Here is a 12,218-nt window from a genome sequence, read left to right on the forward strand (position 1 = left end):
CCTCACCCTCACCCCCGACCCTCACCCCTCAACCCCTCACCCCTCACTCACCCTCACCCACCCTCACCCTCAACCCCTCACCCTCACTCACCCTCACCCCTCACCCTCACTCACCCTCAACCCCTCACCCTCACACACCCCTCACTCCTCACCCTCAACCCCTCACCCCTCACTCACCCTCAACCTCCCTCACCCTCACCCCCCCCTCACCCTCACCACACCCTCACCCCTCACCTCACCTCACTCACCCTCAACACCTCACCCTCACCCTCACCCCTCACCCTCAACTCCTCACCCTCACTCACCCTCAACCCCTCACCCTCACACCCTCACCCTCACTCACCCCTCACTCACCCTCACCACCCTCAACCCTCACCCTCACCCTCACCCTCACCTCACCCTCACCCCCCTCACCCTCACCTCACTCACCCTCACCCCTCACTCACCCTCACCCTCAACCCCTCACCCTCACTCACCCTCAACCCCTCACCCTCACTCACCCTCACCCTCCTCACCCTCACCCTCACTCACCCTCACCCTCACCCTCACCCTCTCACCCTCACCCCTCACCCTCACCCTCACCTCACCCTCACTCACCCTCACCCTCACTCACCCTCACCCTCACACCCTCACCCACCCTCACCCTCACCCACCCTCACCTCACCCTCACCCCCTCACCCTCACCCTCACCCTCACTCACCCCTCACTCACCCTCACTCACCCTCACCCCTCACCCTCACCCTCACCCTCACCTCACCCCTCACCCCTCACCCTCACTCACCCTCACCCCTCCTCACCCTCACTCACCCTCAACCTCACCTCACCCTCACCCCTCACTCACCCTCACACCTCACCCTCACTCACCCTCACCCCTCACCCTCACCCCTCACCCTCACTCACCCTCACCTCACCCTCACTCACCCTCACTCACCCCACTCACCTCACCCTCACCCTCACCCACCCCCTCACCCTCACTCACCCTCACCCTCACTCACCCTCACCCTCACTCACCCACACCACTCACCCTCACTCCTTCACCCTCAACCCCCACCCTCACTCACCCTCAACCCCTCACCCTCACTCAACCCCTCAACCCCTCACCCTCACTCCCCTCACCCTCAACCCCTCACCCTCAACCCCCTCTCACCCTCACTCTCACTCACCCTCACTCTCACTCACCCTCAACCCCTCACCCTCACTCACCCTCAACCCTCACCCACCCTGACTCACCCTCACCCTCACTCACCCTCAACCCCTCACCCTCACTCACCCTCAACCTCACTCACCCTCAACCCCTCACCCACCCTCACCCTCACCCTCACACACCCTCACTCACCCTCACCCTCACTCACCTCACCCAACCCCTCACCCTCACTCACCCTCAACCCCTCACCCACCCTCACCCCCTCACCTCAACCCCTCACACACCCTCATCTCACTCACCCTCACTCACCCTCAACCCCTCACCCACCCTCACCCTCACTCACCCTCACTCACCCTCACCCTCACTCACCCTCACCCTCAACAACCCCTCACCCACCCTCACCCCTCACCCTCACTCACCTTCATCACCCTCAACCCCTCACCCTCACTCACCCTCAACCCCTCACCCTCACTCACCTCACCCTCACTCACTCTCACCACTCACCCTCACTCACTCACCCTCACTCACCCTCACCCTCACTCACCCTCACTAACCCCTCACTCACCCTCACCCACCCTCACCCTCAACCCCTCACCCTCACTCTCACTCACCCTCAACCCCTCACCCTCACTCACCCTCAACCCCTCACCCCCTCACCCTCACTCACCCTCACCCTCACTCACCCTCAACCCCTCACCCTCAACCCCTCACCCTCACTCACCCTCACCCTCACTCACCCTCAACCCCTCACCCTCACAACACATATTGTGTTACAATAGGTGTCACATTTGCGAAAGATAAAACTATTGGCATTGTAAATAACAAAGCTATTAATTTCGCTATTTTCAAAACAAGCACATAAATAAAAAATGTGTCCTTTACAATACCAATAGCTCAAACTTTCCTAATGCGAGACCTATTGCATTGCTGTGCTTCTCTCCCCTGCTGCACTCTCCTGCTCTCTATAGATGTGGCCTAACGACCAGAGCTGCCATCTAAGTGACGTAAATACAAAATATGTTGCATTCCAAATGCTATAGGTGTCACATTCGCGAAAGTTATAACTATTGGCATTGTAAATGACAAAGCCATCAATTTAGCAATTTTAAAAACAAACAAATAAATAAAAAATGTCATTTACAAGACCAATAACTACAACTTTTCTAATGCGAGACCTATTGCATTTCCAATGCTTGTTTGATGTGGCACCACAGATAGTTGCAGCATTGTGGTGTACCACAGTTGTCTGGCCCAAGTTGGAGCAACTCGAATGAGTGTTAGGGAATGTTGCTGTAGTTTGCGTACCACTAATGGAAGTAGTGGGAGAGGAGGAAAAGCATATGCAAATCGTCCTGACCAGTTCATCCATATCGCATTGCCTTTGGACAATGGATGGGACTGGCGGCGAAGTTTGGGCATTTTGCATTTTCGTGGGTGGCGAAGAGGTCCATCTGAGGTTGTCCCCATGTTTGGAAAAAAGGTTGAAGAACTTGCGGATGAAGTTCCCACTCGTGGATCTGCTGTGTCTGTCGACTTAGTAGATCTGCCATGGTGTTTTGTACTCCTGGGACATATTGGGCTAAGAGGAAGATCTTTAGAGGTATAGCCCATCTCCATATCTGCTGTGCTAACTGAGAGAGCTGCAGAGAGTGTGTCCCGCCTTGTTTGTTTATGTAGTACATCGCTGTCATATTGTCTGTGCGGACTAAGACAGCTTTGCCTGACACTTGAGTTTGAAATGCTTTTAGGGCTAGAAAGACAGCTAGCAACTCTAAGTGGTTGATGTGGAGTAGTTTTTGTTGCGGTGTCCACCTGCCTTTCATGGTGTGATGCAGTAGGTGAGCTCCCCAACCGGAGAGTGACGCGTCCGCTGTCATGATTATTTGGGGAACTGGCTCTAGGAACAGTCGGCCCTTTGAAAGGTTTTTTGTGCTCCACCATTGCAGAGAGCGAGGAGTTCGACTGTCTACCAACTCTAGGTCTGTTAATTAACCATGACCCTGGTTCCACTGTCGTGCTAGGCACTCTTGAAGTGGACGCATTTGCAGTCTTGCGTGAGGTACTATAAATATGCAAGATGCCATCATTCCTATGAGTTGCATGAACACTCGAGCTGGAAGCGAGTGTTGTGGTTTGAATTTTGTTAGTAGCGTTTGTACACTTGTTATCCTGGCTGGAGAGGGATAAGCTAATGTTAATTGGGTGTTTATTGTAGCACCAAGGTATTGTTGTGTTTGTGACTTGGTGTGTTTTACTGTGAATCCCAAGTTGTGGAGTAGTAGAATTGTGGCGGAAGTGTGTTGTACACACTGGTCGTATGAGCTTGTTTTTATGAGCCAGTCGTCCAGCTATGGGAAGACGTGAATCTGCTGTCTTCTTAAGTGTGCTGCTACGACGGCTAGGCATTTGCTAAACACTCTTGGTGCTGTTGTGACTCCGAATGGGAGCACTTTGAACTGGTAGTGCTGCCCGTCTAGCACAAATCTGAGATATTTTCTGTGCACTGTGTGGAAAGGAATGTGGAAGTACGCATCCTTGAGATCTAGAGTTACAAGGAAGTCGTTTTGTAACAGGAGTGGAAGGACTTGTTGAAGTGTGACGATATGAAAATGGTCTGACTGTATGTAAATGTTTAGAGGTCTGAGGTCTAGAATAGATCCCAGAGATCCGTCCTTCTTTGGAATTAAGAAATATAGGGAGTATACTCCCTTGTTGTGCTGATGCTTTGGAACTATTTCTACTGCATTTTTCTGCAGGGGAGATACCACTTCCTGTCTGAGCAGTGTCAAATGTTCTTGTGACATTGGATGCTGTCTGGGTGGTATGTTTGGGGGGGTGGATGTTAGTTCTAAACAGTAACCTGACTGGATTATTTGAAGCACTCACCTGTCTGATGTGATGTTTTCCCAGGCTGGCAGGTATTGTTGGAGTCTTCCCCCCGACCAGAGTGGAATGGGGCGGGGGAAGGGGAGGGGAGTCATTGGGTAGGGGTGGAGGCAGAGATGGAATTGTTGGTCTTGCCTCTGCCCTTGTTGTTGTTACCTCTATAACCACCCTTTTGGTAGCCCTTACTATATGTAGATTGTGTGGGGGCTTTGTAGGAGGTGGATGCTGTGTCTGAAGCATATCCTCTGTTGTTACCTCTATAGGATGAGTGTTGAAATGAACGTCTGGGAGCCTGCGACTGCAAGGCTCCCATAGATTTTGCTGTGTCTGTATCCTTCATTTTTTCAAGGGATACGTCCACTTTGGGTCCGAATAAGTTTTGCTCATCAAAGGGTTGATTGAGTATAGCGCTCTGGACTTCGGGTTTAAAACCTGATATGCGTAGCCACGCATGTCTACGCAGCAAAACACTTGTGTTAACTGCCCTGGAGGAGGTGTCTGCTGCGTCAAGTGCACAACGAATTGAGATGTTAGTTATATTTTTCCCTTCTTGGATAAGCTCATTAGCTCTATCTTTGTACTTATCCGGGAGGTGCTGCATCAGTGACTCTAGTTCACCATAGTGTGCTCTGTCGTAACGTGCCAATAATGCTTGTGTATTGGCGATACGCCACATGTTTGCTGCTTGTGAGGCGGTTCTCTTCCCTGATGCATCAAGGAGTTTAGACTCTTTGTCAGGTGGGGGAGCCTCACCTGACGTTTGTGAATTAGCCCTTTTGCTTGCGTTAGAAAATACAAGCGAGTCTAGCGGAACTAGGCCTTTAATGTAACTGGATCTGAGGGTGCAGCTTTATATTTTTTCTCTATTCTTGGGTTGATGACCTGAGTTCTAACTGGGTCTTTGAAAACCTCAGGGGCGTGTTTAATCACTCCTTTGAGCATGGGTAAAATGGATGAAGATCTTTGTGCATTGTCAAATGTATCTAGTAGGAAGTCTTCCTCTACTGTGTCTGTATGCATATCCACCCCATGATATTGCGCAGCTCTGTGTACCAACTGATTAAAACCCATAGTGTCTTCTGGCGGGGAAGGCCTAGAGCGGTATATGTCATCTTGAGGGACATTTGGAACGTCAGGCGTGTTATAATCGTCCCATGGGTCAGGTGAGCCTGGGGGAATAGATGGATCATCTGGGTTACCCCCTATGTCATCAGAGCTATCATCCCCATTATCATCATGTATGATAGTGTGTGTAGGGGAATGCTGTGGCAGGGAAACAGGTGGTGATGGCGTAGGTGGAGGAGAAGGGGAAGGCACTCTTAGCGGGGAAGTAGCTATGTCCTTCTTCTTTGGAGGAGGAGCCGGTGCTGGTGTTTCTAGTGGTCGTTTCTTTGAACTTAAAGTTAGTCGACCAGTAGTTGGATCTTTCACCAAAGTCTTTTGTGCAGGGTCCTCTGAAGAACTGTGATCTTTTGGTGTGGAGGAAGGTTTTGGCACCAAAGTTGCTTCTTTTGGTTTTTTGGTAATGTCTTTTACAGGAGAAGCTGGGATCTTTTATGGCTTCGAATGTTTTTTCGGCTCAGGCGATTTTTTCGGTGGCGATGAAGGTTTCGGATCGGGTTGTTTCTTCGGATCCTAAGCTTTGCCTGGCACCGACCTTGGTTTCGGTGCCGATGTAGTAACTGCCCGTTTCGGTGCCGATGGTTTCGCTGTGGGCGTGGCAACCGATGGTGTCTTTTTCGGTGCCGGTAGTTGTGCGTCTGCACCGTGTGGAGGTCGACTCGAGTCCGAGTCGCCTGAAGGCTTTGTTAGCTTCTTAGCCCGGCCCGAAGGTGGGGCAGTAGAAGCAGTGTCTTGGTGTGTACCCGAGCCAGAGGGCGAGGGTTTGACCTGAGCCTTTTTGGGGTGTGTCGAGGAAGGGTCGGAGTCGACGGTCTTACTTACGACCCACTGTGCTGGAGTGATGTCCTCGACATCGGTATCTTCTGCCTCGGAGTTGCTGTCCACGCCATGTTGTTCTGGGACGTCGACGCCTTCCTCCAAGATGTCCTCTGGAATCGGAGCTGAAGATCTTTGAGCCATTGTTCTCCGAGCTCTTCGGTCCCGGATCGTTTTCTTGGAGCGGAAGGAGGCACAAGAAGAACAGTCTCTGGCCTCGTGCTACGGGGAGAGGCAAAGGTTACACACCTCATGAAGGTCGGTGTGGGGAAACTTCGACCCACATTGAGGACACTTTTTAAATGGCGTCCTTTCCATGAGCTGGAGTCGAGGCCTAGTTGGGCCCGAAGGCCTTCGACGGCGACCGGAATCGAAGTCCTGGATGTTGATAGAGTAGCGTCAATTGGAAACTCGTTCTAAACTGAATTCTCGAAGCTGGTGAGGATTGTGCGCCGACGGAAATCGGTTTCAACACGGAGCGCTGGAAACACATCCGAGCCCGGTGGCAGAAAAAACAATCTGGGGATGGAGCCGATGCCCATGTGCAGTATCATCCAAAGGAGGAGTCACCTATCCCGTGACTTCCAAAAACTTTTCTACAACAAAACAAACTGCAAACATCCGGGCCCAACAGTAGGTGGTCATCTATGCATAGTGTGTAATCTGCAGCTCATATGCCTCGAACAAATAATTAACAGTAGCCGCCTTTGTTTTTTGCGGAAACCACTCCTCCTACGGCACACAACAGGCAACTAAAATGGTATGTGGCGTGGAAAGGTGGTGAGAGGAAGGAGTCTTAATGTGATTGAACTCCGGCCAGGCACAAACAGCATGACTAGGAGAATAGAATTCCTGTCTTGCCCTTGGTAGCCTGGCCCAAGTAGCAAGGCGCCCTCGGATATAGTAGTGCATGTTGCACGTTTACATCAGTTGATCAAACTACAACACAGGTAACATATAAACGAACTGAAAGGTCTTAGAAAAATTTTTACAATATTTTTTAAACATTCCATGGGATAACTCTGTGGTAAACAGGCTGAAAATGCTAAAAGTCACTAGAGAATTAATCTGCTCCAAAAGTTATCAAGTCACTATTGTTATCAGTGCAAATTAAGTTAGTAGATCAGACATGTAGAAGCGGTGCTGAATCCCAGAGGGCTGTTTTGAACAAACGTGTGCTGTCACACTGCGAGTCAAACCAGACAGTGTTTTGGTTGAGGTACTACTCAAAAGTTATGCTTGCGGCTCAATGCAGGTACAACAATTATGGCACAAATCATTGGCCAACTTCATACAAAAAATGTCTTGGTTATATGAAGGAGTAAGATGTGCACACACCCAATACGGGCTGTAGATCTTTCAGGTCTACATCCTCTGTACTAAGTGCTTTAGCCTTACTGAGAAGCAGAGCCCACTAATCTCAGGCTCTTCTCAGTCCATGTCACTCAGAATACTAAATTCATGTTCACCCCAGCAGATAAGATACCTACAGGCAGGCTCGATTCGACTCAACACCCAGGGTTCTTTGAACAAGTTGCTCTGTAGCCGGCCATACTCGCGAGAGGGGATCCAAATGTCTCTCGCGGTTGGAAGGGCTTCCATTTACCAATAAAAGCATAATTGTGCCTTGCTAACGCCTATGGGCACGACGGTCTCATTCATAGAAATGTAAGGGTAGCATTTTTGGGCAATAAACACAAAGCGAGGGAGAAGAACATACTGCTTCTGCTCACTTCCTTACCCAAGACTTTCCCAACATTACTGCCACACCGTGCACCATCTTGTGGCTTTGGTTCTATATGTGCTGTGCAGTGGGCACAGACAGGGTCTAAATGGAAACTTCATATCGAATAGTGAGATCTCTTCGATAAACTACAGTTTTCAGGTCAGCGCCTATCTTGCAAGTCTGGCTTCCTATCTTGTACAGTTCTCCATGGGAACGCTATAGTCTTGGAACATTCTTTCCCAAAGTGCCATCTTGTTTCTGTCTGGTCTGTTGTCCTGGGTCATCTCCTCCAGTCCCAAAACACCTTATGAACCTCTCAGCTTCTTAGTTCCTTCTTTCTAGACTCATACTCATACTCATCTAGAAAGGAGCCCCGTTGCTCTTTCTTCCCTCTTAACACTTCTCTATCTGCTCCCATCAGCTCAGTCCTCTGTAAGTCAAGCTGCTACTATACATTTTTTAGGGCTCGTGCCCTGCGTTGCACTGCGCAGCAGTGCTCGGGCAGGCGAGACCCTTTTTGTCCGGGGTTTGAAAACGGACCCAGGAATCGCACACGCTTGTGCGTGTGCTTTTCCTGTTGGGTTCCGCTATTGGGCTTTGCGTGCGTGTTTTTTTGTAACAGAGCACGCAATAGGCCAAAGGCGGGCGCATTGCTCCGCCCATGGACTATTGGTGTCTGATACGTGCACCAAAGCCCATAGGTTTTCGATTATCGTGCCCAGACACGGGCACGATAAGTGAAAACATATGCCTCGCAGTGGCGCACGCGCACCACTCGCGGGCCTGTTTTAACTGCAACGGATTTATTGCACAGCTTCAACCTCCTCTAGTTTGAGATGCCTCTGTGAGGACTGCTGCCAGCAAGGGCAGTCCATGAAATAGGTCAGTCCTTCCAGTCATGCCATGCCATGCCAGGGGTCCACATGGAATGCGCATTTGAAATCCGACAGGTGAGTTTTTACCTGTGTGCCCCCAGCAGCTCGTCTGAATACAGGTTCATTAATGCGGTTTGAACCCTATCTCTGATCCACTGCATGGTGGGGACATGACAACATCTCAATTCTCTCCCTTGGGGGCACAGAACGTATCTCTGGTTTCCTTTCATAAAGTATGTTTTTGAAAATGTATGAGACAATTATTGCACTATTGGGCTCTGCGGCCTCCAACCGCTGATGCACACAAAACAATGCCAATCTCAACACATCCCCGCTTTGTAGCTGCCCCCCGGCTTTGCCATTAGGTGGCGCTCCAGGGCTACCCTCCTGAAGCTGGCAAGTATCTGCACTCACTTTCCCATTAAAATCGCTCCCTGAGACGTAAATTTGCTTCCGGTGCTTGAGCATGCTCGCGTGCCCCTCCCTGGCTGTGCCCGTCACCAGGGAGTGATAGAATGGCACAGTGTGATGTTTGCAGAAGTGCTGGTGTGTGAGGGGCTCCACCCGCATCCACTCACCTTGGTACAGTCCACATCTCTGTTGCACCTGAGTGACAGAGATGCTTGGTCTCTACCGGAGAGACCACATCGCCCTCAGTCAGCCCTGAAGGGGCGCGTGACTGCAGTGAGTGAAAACACTTCCTGCCTCTGGCATTAGTCCGAGTTGTGTCTCAGGGTGAAAGGTATAAAAGGAATGGTAAGTATCCCTCAACGCTGCCTGCCCGGATATTCCCAGGTATCTCTAAGCGTCATATCCGACCTGAAGGCTCCGGCCACGGCGGGAGCTCTGGTGAACAAGGGTTTCCGAATGCAGCCACCTTTACCCGGGACCGGTCACCTCTGAAATGACAGCGCATGGATGGGCCATGCTCCTGTCCTGCCGTAGGCAACTGCCACACTGAGGCCTGCCTCTGCTATGACCCTGGACAAAGACATGACAAAAAATACACATGCTGGAAAAGTGAAAAATGAAAACACAGGGACAGAGAAAGGAAACAGAAATAAAACCCCAATTTAAAACATGACAGGGCAGTTTGCACCAAAAAGGGTTGAACTGAACTGGGGCGGGAGTGATAGAGGGAGAACATTGGGTGTGTGGGTTCTGAAATATAAACCCTTTTGCGCCATGGTTTCAGCATTAAAAGGAGGCGTCCTCGCATCATTTTTAGACACGAGGTCATAAAGACAAATAAACAAGTCTAAGCTAAATCGTATGTCAAACTCATTAAGAGTGCTGACAGCATCACCATAGGAAAATCCAATTCAAATGGATATATAAAAAAAATCTCCTCAGCACCACTAGACTCCTATAACAACTGCCAGCTCCTAACATGTAGGGAGGAGCCAAAGCCCTTCTCCTGATAATTCTTACATAATTGTCTGGCCACAGCTGAGCTGTCAATCCAGACCATAACAAGCATTTGCAATGCAATAGGTCTCGCATTAATACAGTTTGAGCTATTGGTGTTGCATTATTTAGCAATGCCAATAGCTCAAACTTTAATAATGCGAGACTTATTGCATTGCAAATGCTTGTTTTATTAAGATACGGACCCCAAATAAATGGCTATGGCTCAAATCATCACAGTGCTTAAAAGTGTTTGATAGTGCTGAGCGGACACGTCTATATAATTTACAACTATGATAAATGATGAGCATCCAATTCAGGAGTAGGGTATTCCACACCCTGGACAGGAAAATCAAACAGGTCACCTGCTAAGAGTAAGGCAGTGAACAGTAGGTGTGGCGAGAAGGCATGGCCTGGGGAATAAAAGGCAACATTGTAGTTGGACGTCAGAGCTGCTAGTCTGTCCTTACTATGGCACATGACCTGTGGCACATTAATAATCATATAACAAGACCGTGTTACCATAGTAACTTGCGATGATTTGTTACATACTTACAATATATCCAGGGTGTGCACCAACCTATTAATAGTTAGGTATATTAATAATCATCACAGTGACAGTAAGGTAAGACAAATTACACTAGAGATGACAGAGTGAGGCGTCCCTACCTGAAGCCCTGGCTTTCTGTGGTCTATAAAACGAATGACCGAGTCTGTTCCTGCCACGGCCATGCTACAGTGCGGAGGTGGCATGGTGGCCACAGCGGTGATTGGGTGACGACTGTCCACTGCTTCATCTGTGCGCAGAGTTTTACCTTTCAGAAAGAAAAGAGAAAACCAAGTTACACAGAGCTGAAGACAGACGACGTGATAGAGGGTGAAAAGGAAACCTGGTGGGAGTGACCATGGTGGGCTAGTAAACCACATAGACAGAAGGTACCAGTGCCTAGCATGGGACAGTGAAGAAAGAGGAAACTCGATTAGGACCAATGACCACAAGAAAGAGACGAATCAGTGAAGCCTAAGAAAGGGAGAGGGCTGACTGGGTTGTGGAATGCCTAAAGCCCAGCGCCCAGGACATATTGTTTGGGGTCAGGCCAACAAGTTTTCATGTGTATTTTGTACTTGGAACAAGTAGGCCCAACCCCCTGCAGCACACACCTTTTGGCTGCCAGGTTGCAGTACCACAGTGAAGGTAATATTTTTGCCCATATGTTAATGCTGTTCAAACTTGTATATTTTTTTTAACTTGTCTTTATTGATAACATTGCACAGGAATCACATTGCATACCCATCATATACATATTACAGTGTGTCATTGACAGACCATTATGAACAAAATGTTGCTTACAGGTACATTATTCTGTCCGCATGGCACATTCTCAAACTTGTATTTATGGTTCATTAATTGAAAGTCTTTATAATTAGGGTGAACGCTTTAAGTAAATGTAAGCTCCAAATGCACTACTGACAATGATTCCAGTATAAAACTGTGTACACACGGTTTTAAAGTTTAGCAAGATTAGGCCATTAATAATGCTCCCAGAATGCCCTATGATTGATGCACTATTTGCAGAAGCTTAAAAGCAAGATTGATGATTTTTTGCTTTAAAAAAAGTTTTAAAAAAATTAAAGCAGGAAAAAAACACTTTGCTAAACTACTGTAGAATTTCAGGTGCCATTTCTTTGCTGCATCATTTAGTAACATGTGTTGATGTATGCTAGTATTTCCGAAAAATATGCATAATGGAAAATCAGTGTAGCCAGTTTCAACAGGATTATGAGAAACTAAAACATACAAGCATTGGCAAAGCCAGTAGGTCTGAAATTGGTGGTCAGCTTTTTTGTTTTGTTAATTTGTGACTTATTTTGTCATTGTTTTTGTAAAACCTTATTGGTGTGGGAGCTGCTGGGCCCTCACCATTATAACAAACATTGGCAAAAGCAAAAAAAAAATGTGGGAGGTCACAAAAAGCACACACTGCCACCGTAGTTACTGGAACTGAACAAAACTACTTTGTGTGCAGATATGCTCCATGTGAAAGAGCAGAATGTTGTCACTCACAGTGAAGCCAGCCAATACACAGAGAGAGAGAGAGACAGAATTTTAATAAACACAAAAGGTCACGGTCAACGCCAGATCAAATTAGGGGTCCAATTATTAAAGAAAGTCTCAAAAGTAGACCCATTGTATATGTCCTTGCATTAAGTGCAGTTACACAGCTTTCGTGAATTCCCAAGA

The 12,218-nt window shown here is 48.6% G+C and overlaps 2 protein-coding genes across 3 annotated transcripts in view; one reads left to right on the plus strand and one right to left on the minus strand.

Moving 5' to 3' along the window:
• Positions 1–12,218, minus strand: part of WDR81 (WD repeat domain 81) — a 187,134-nt gene that overhangs the window by 36,826 nt on the left and 138,090 nt on the right. For both annotated transcript variants that reach the window (XM_078680153.1, XM_078680154.1), the window contains one exon: positions 10,646–10,791. In XM_078680153.1, coding sequence (XP_078536279.1) covers positions 10,646–10,791 — 146 coding nt within the window. The remainder of the gene's footprint in view (positions 1–10,645; positions 10,792–12,218) is intronic.
• Positions 1–12,218, plus strand: part of CRPPA (CDP-L-ribitol pyrophosphorylase A) — a 274,423-nt gene that overhangs the window by 33,107 nt on the left and 229,098 nt on the right. The window lies entirely within an intron of this gene.

Source organism: Lissotriton helveticus, chromosome 3_1, assembly GCF_964261635.1.
Source record: "Lissotriton helveticus chromosome 3_1, aLisHel1.1, whole genome shotgun sequence".
In the NCBI taxonomy this organism is placed as follows: Eukaryota; Metazoa; Chordata; class Amphibia; order Caudata; family Salamandridae; genus Lissotriton; species Lissotriton helveticus.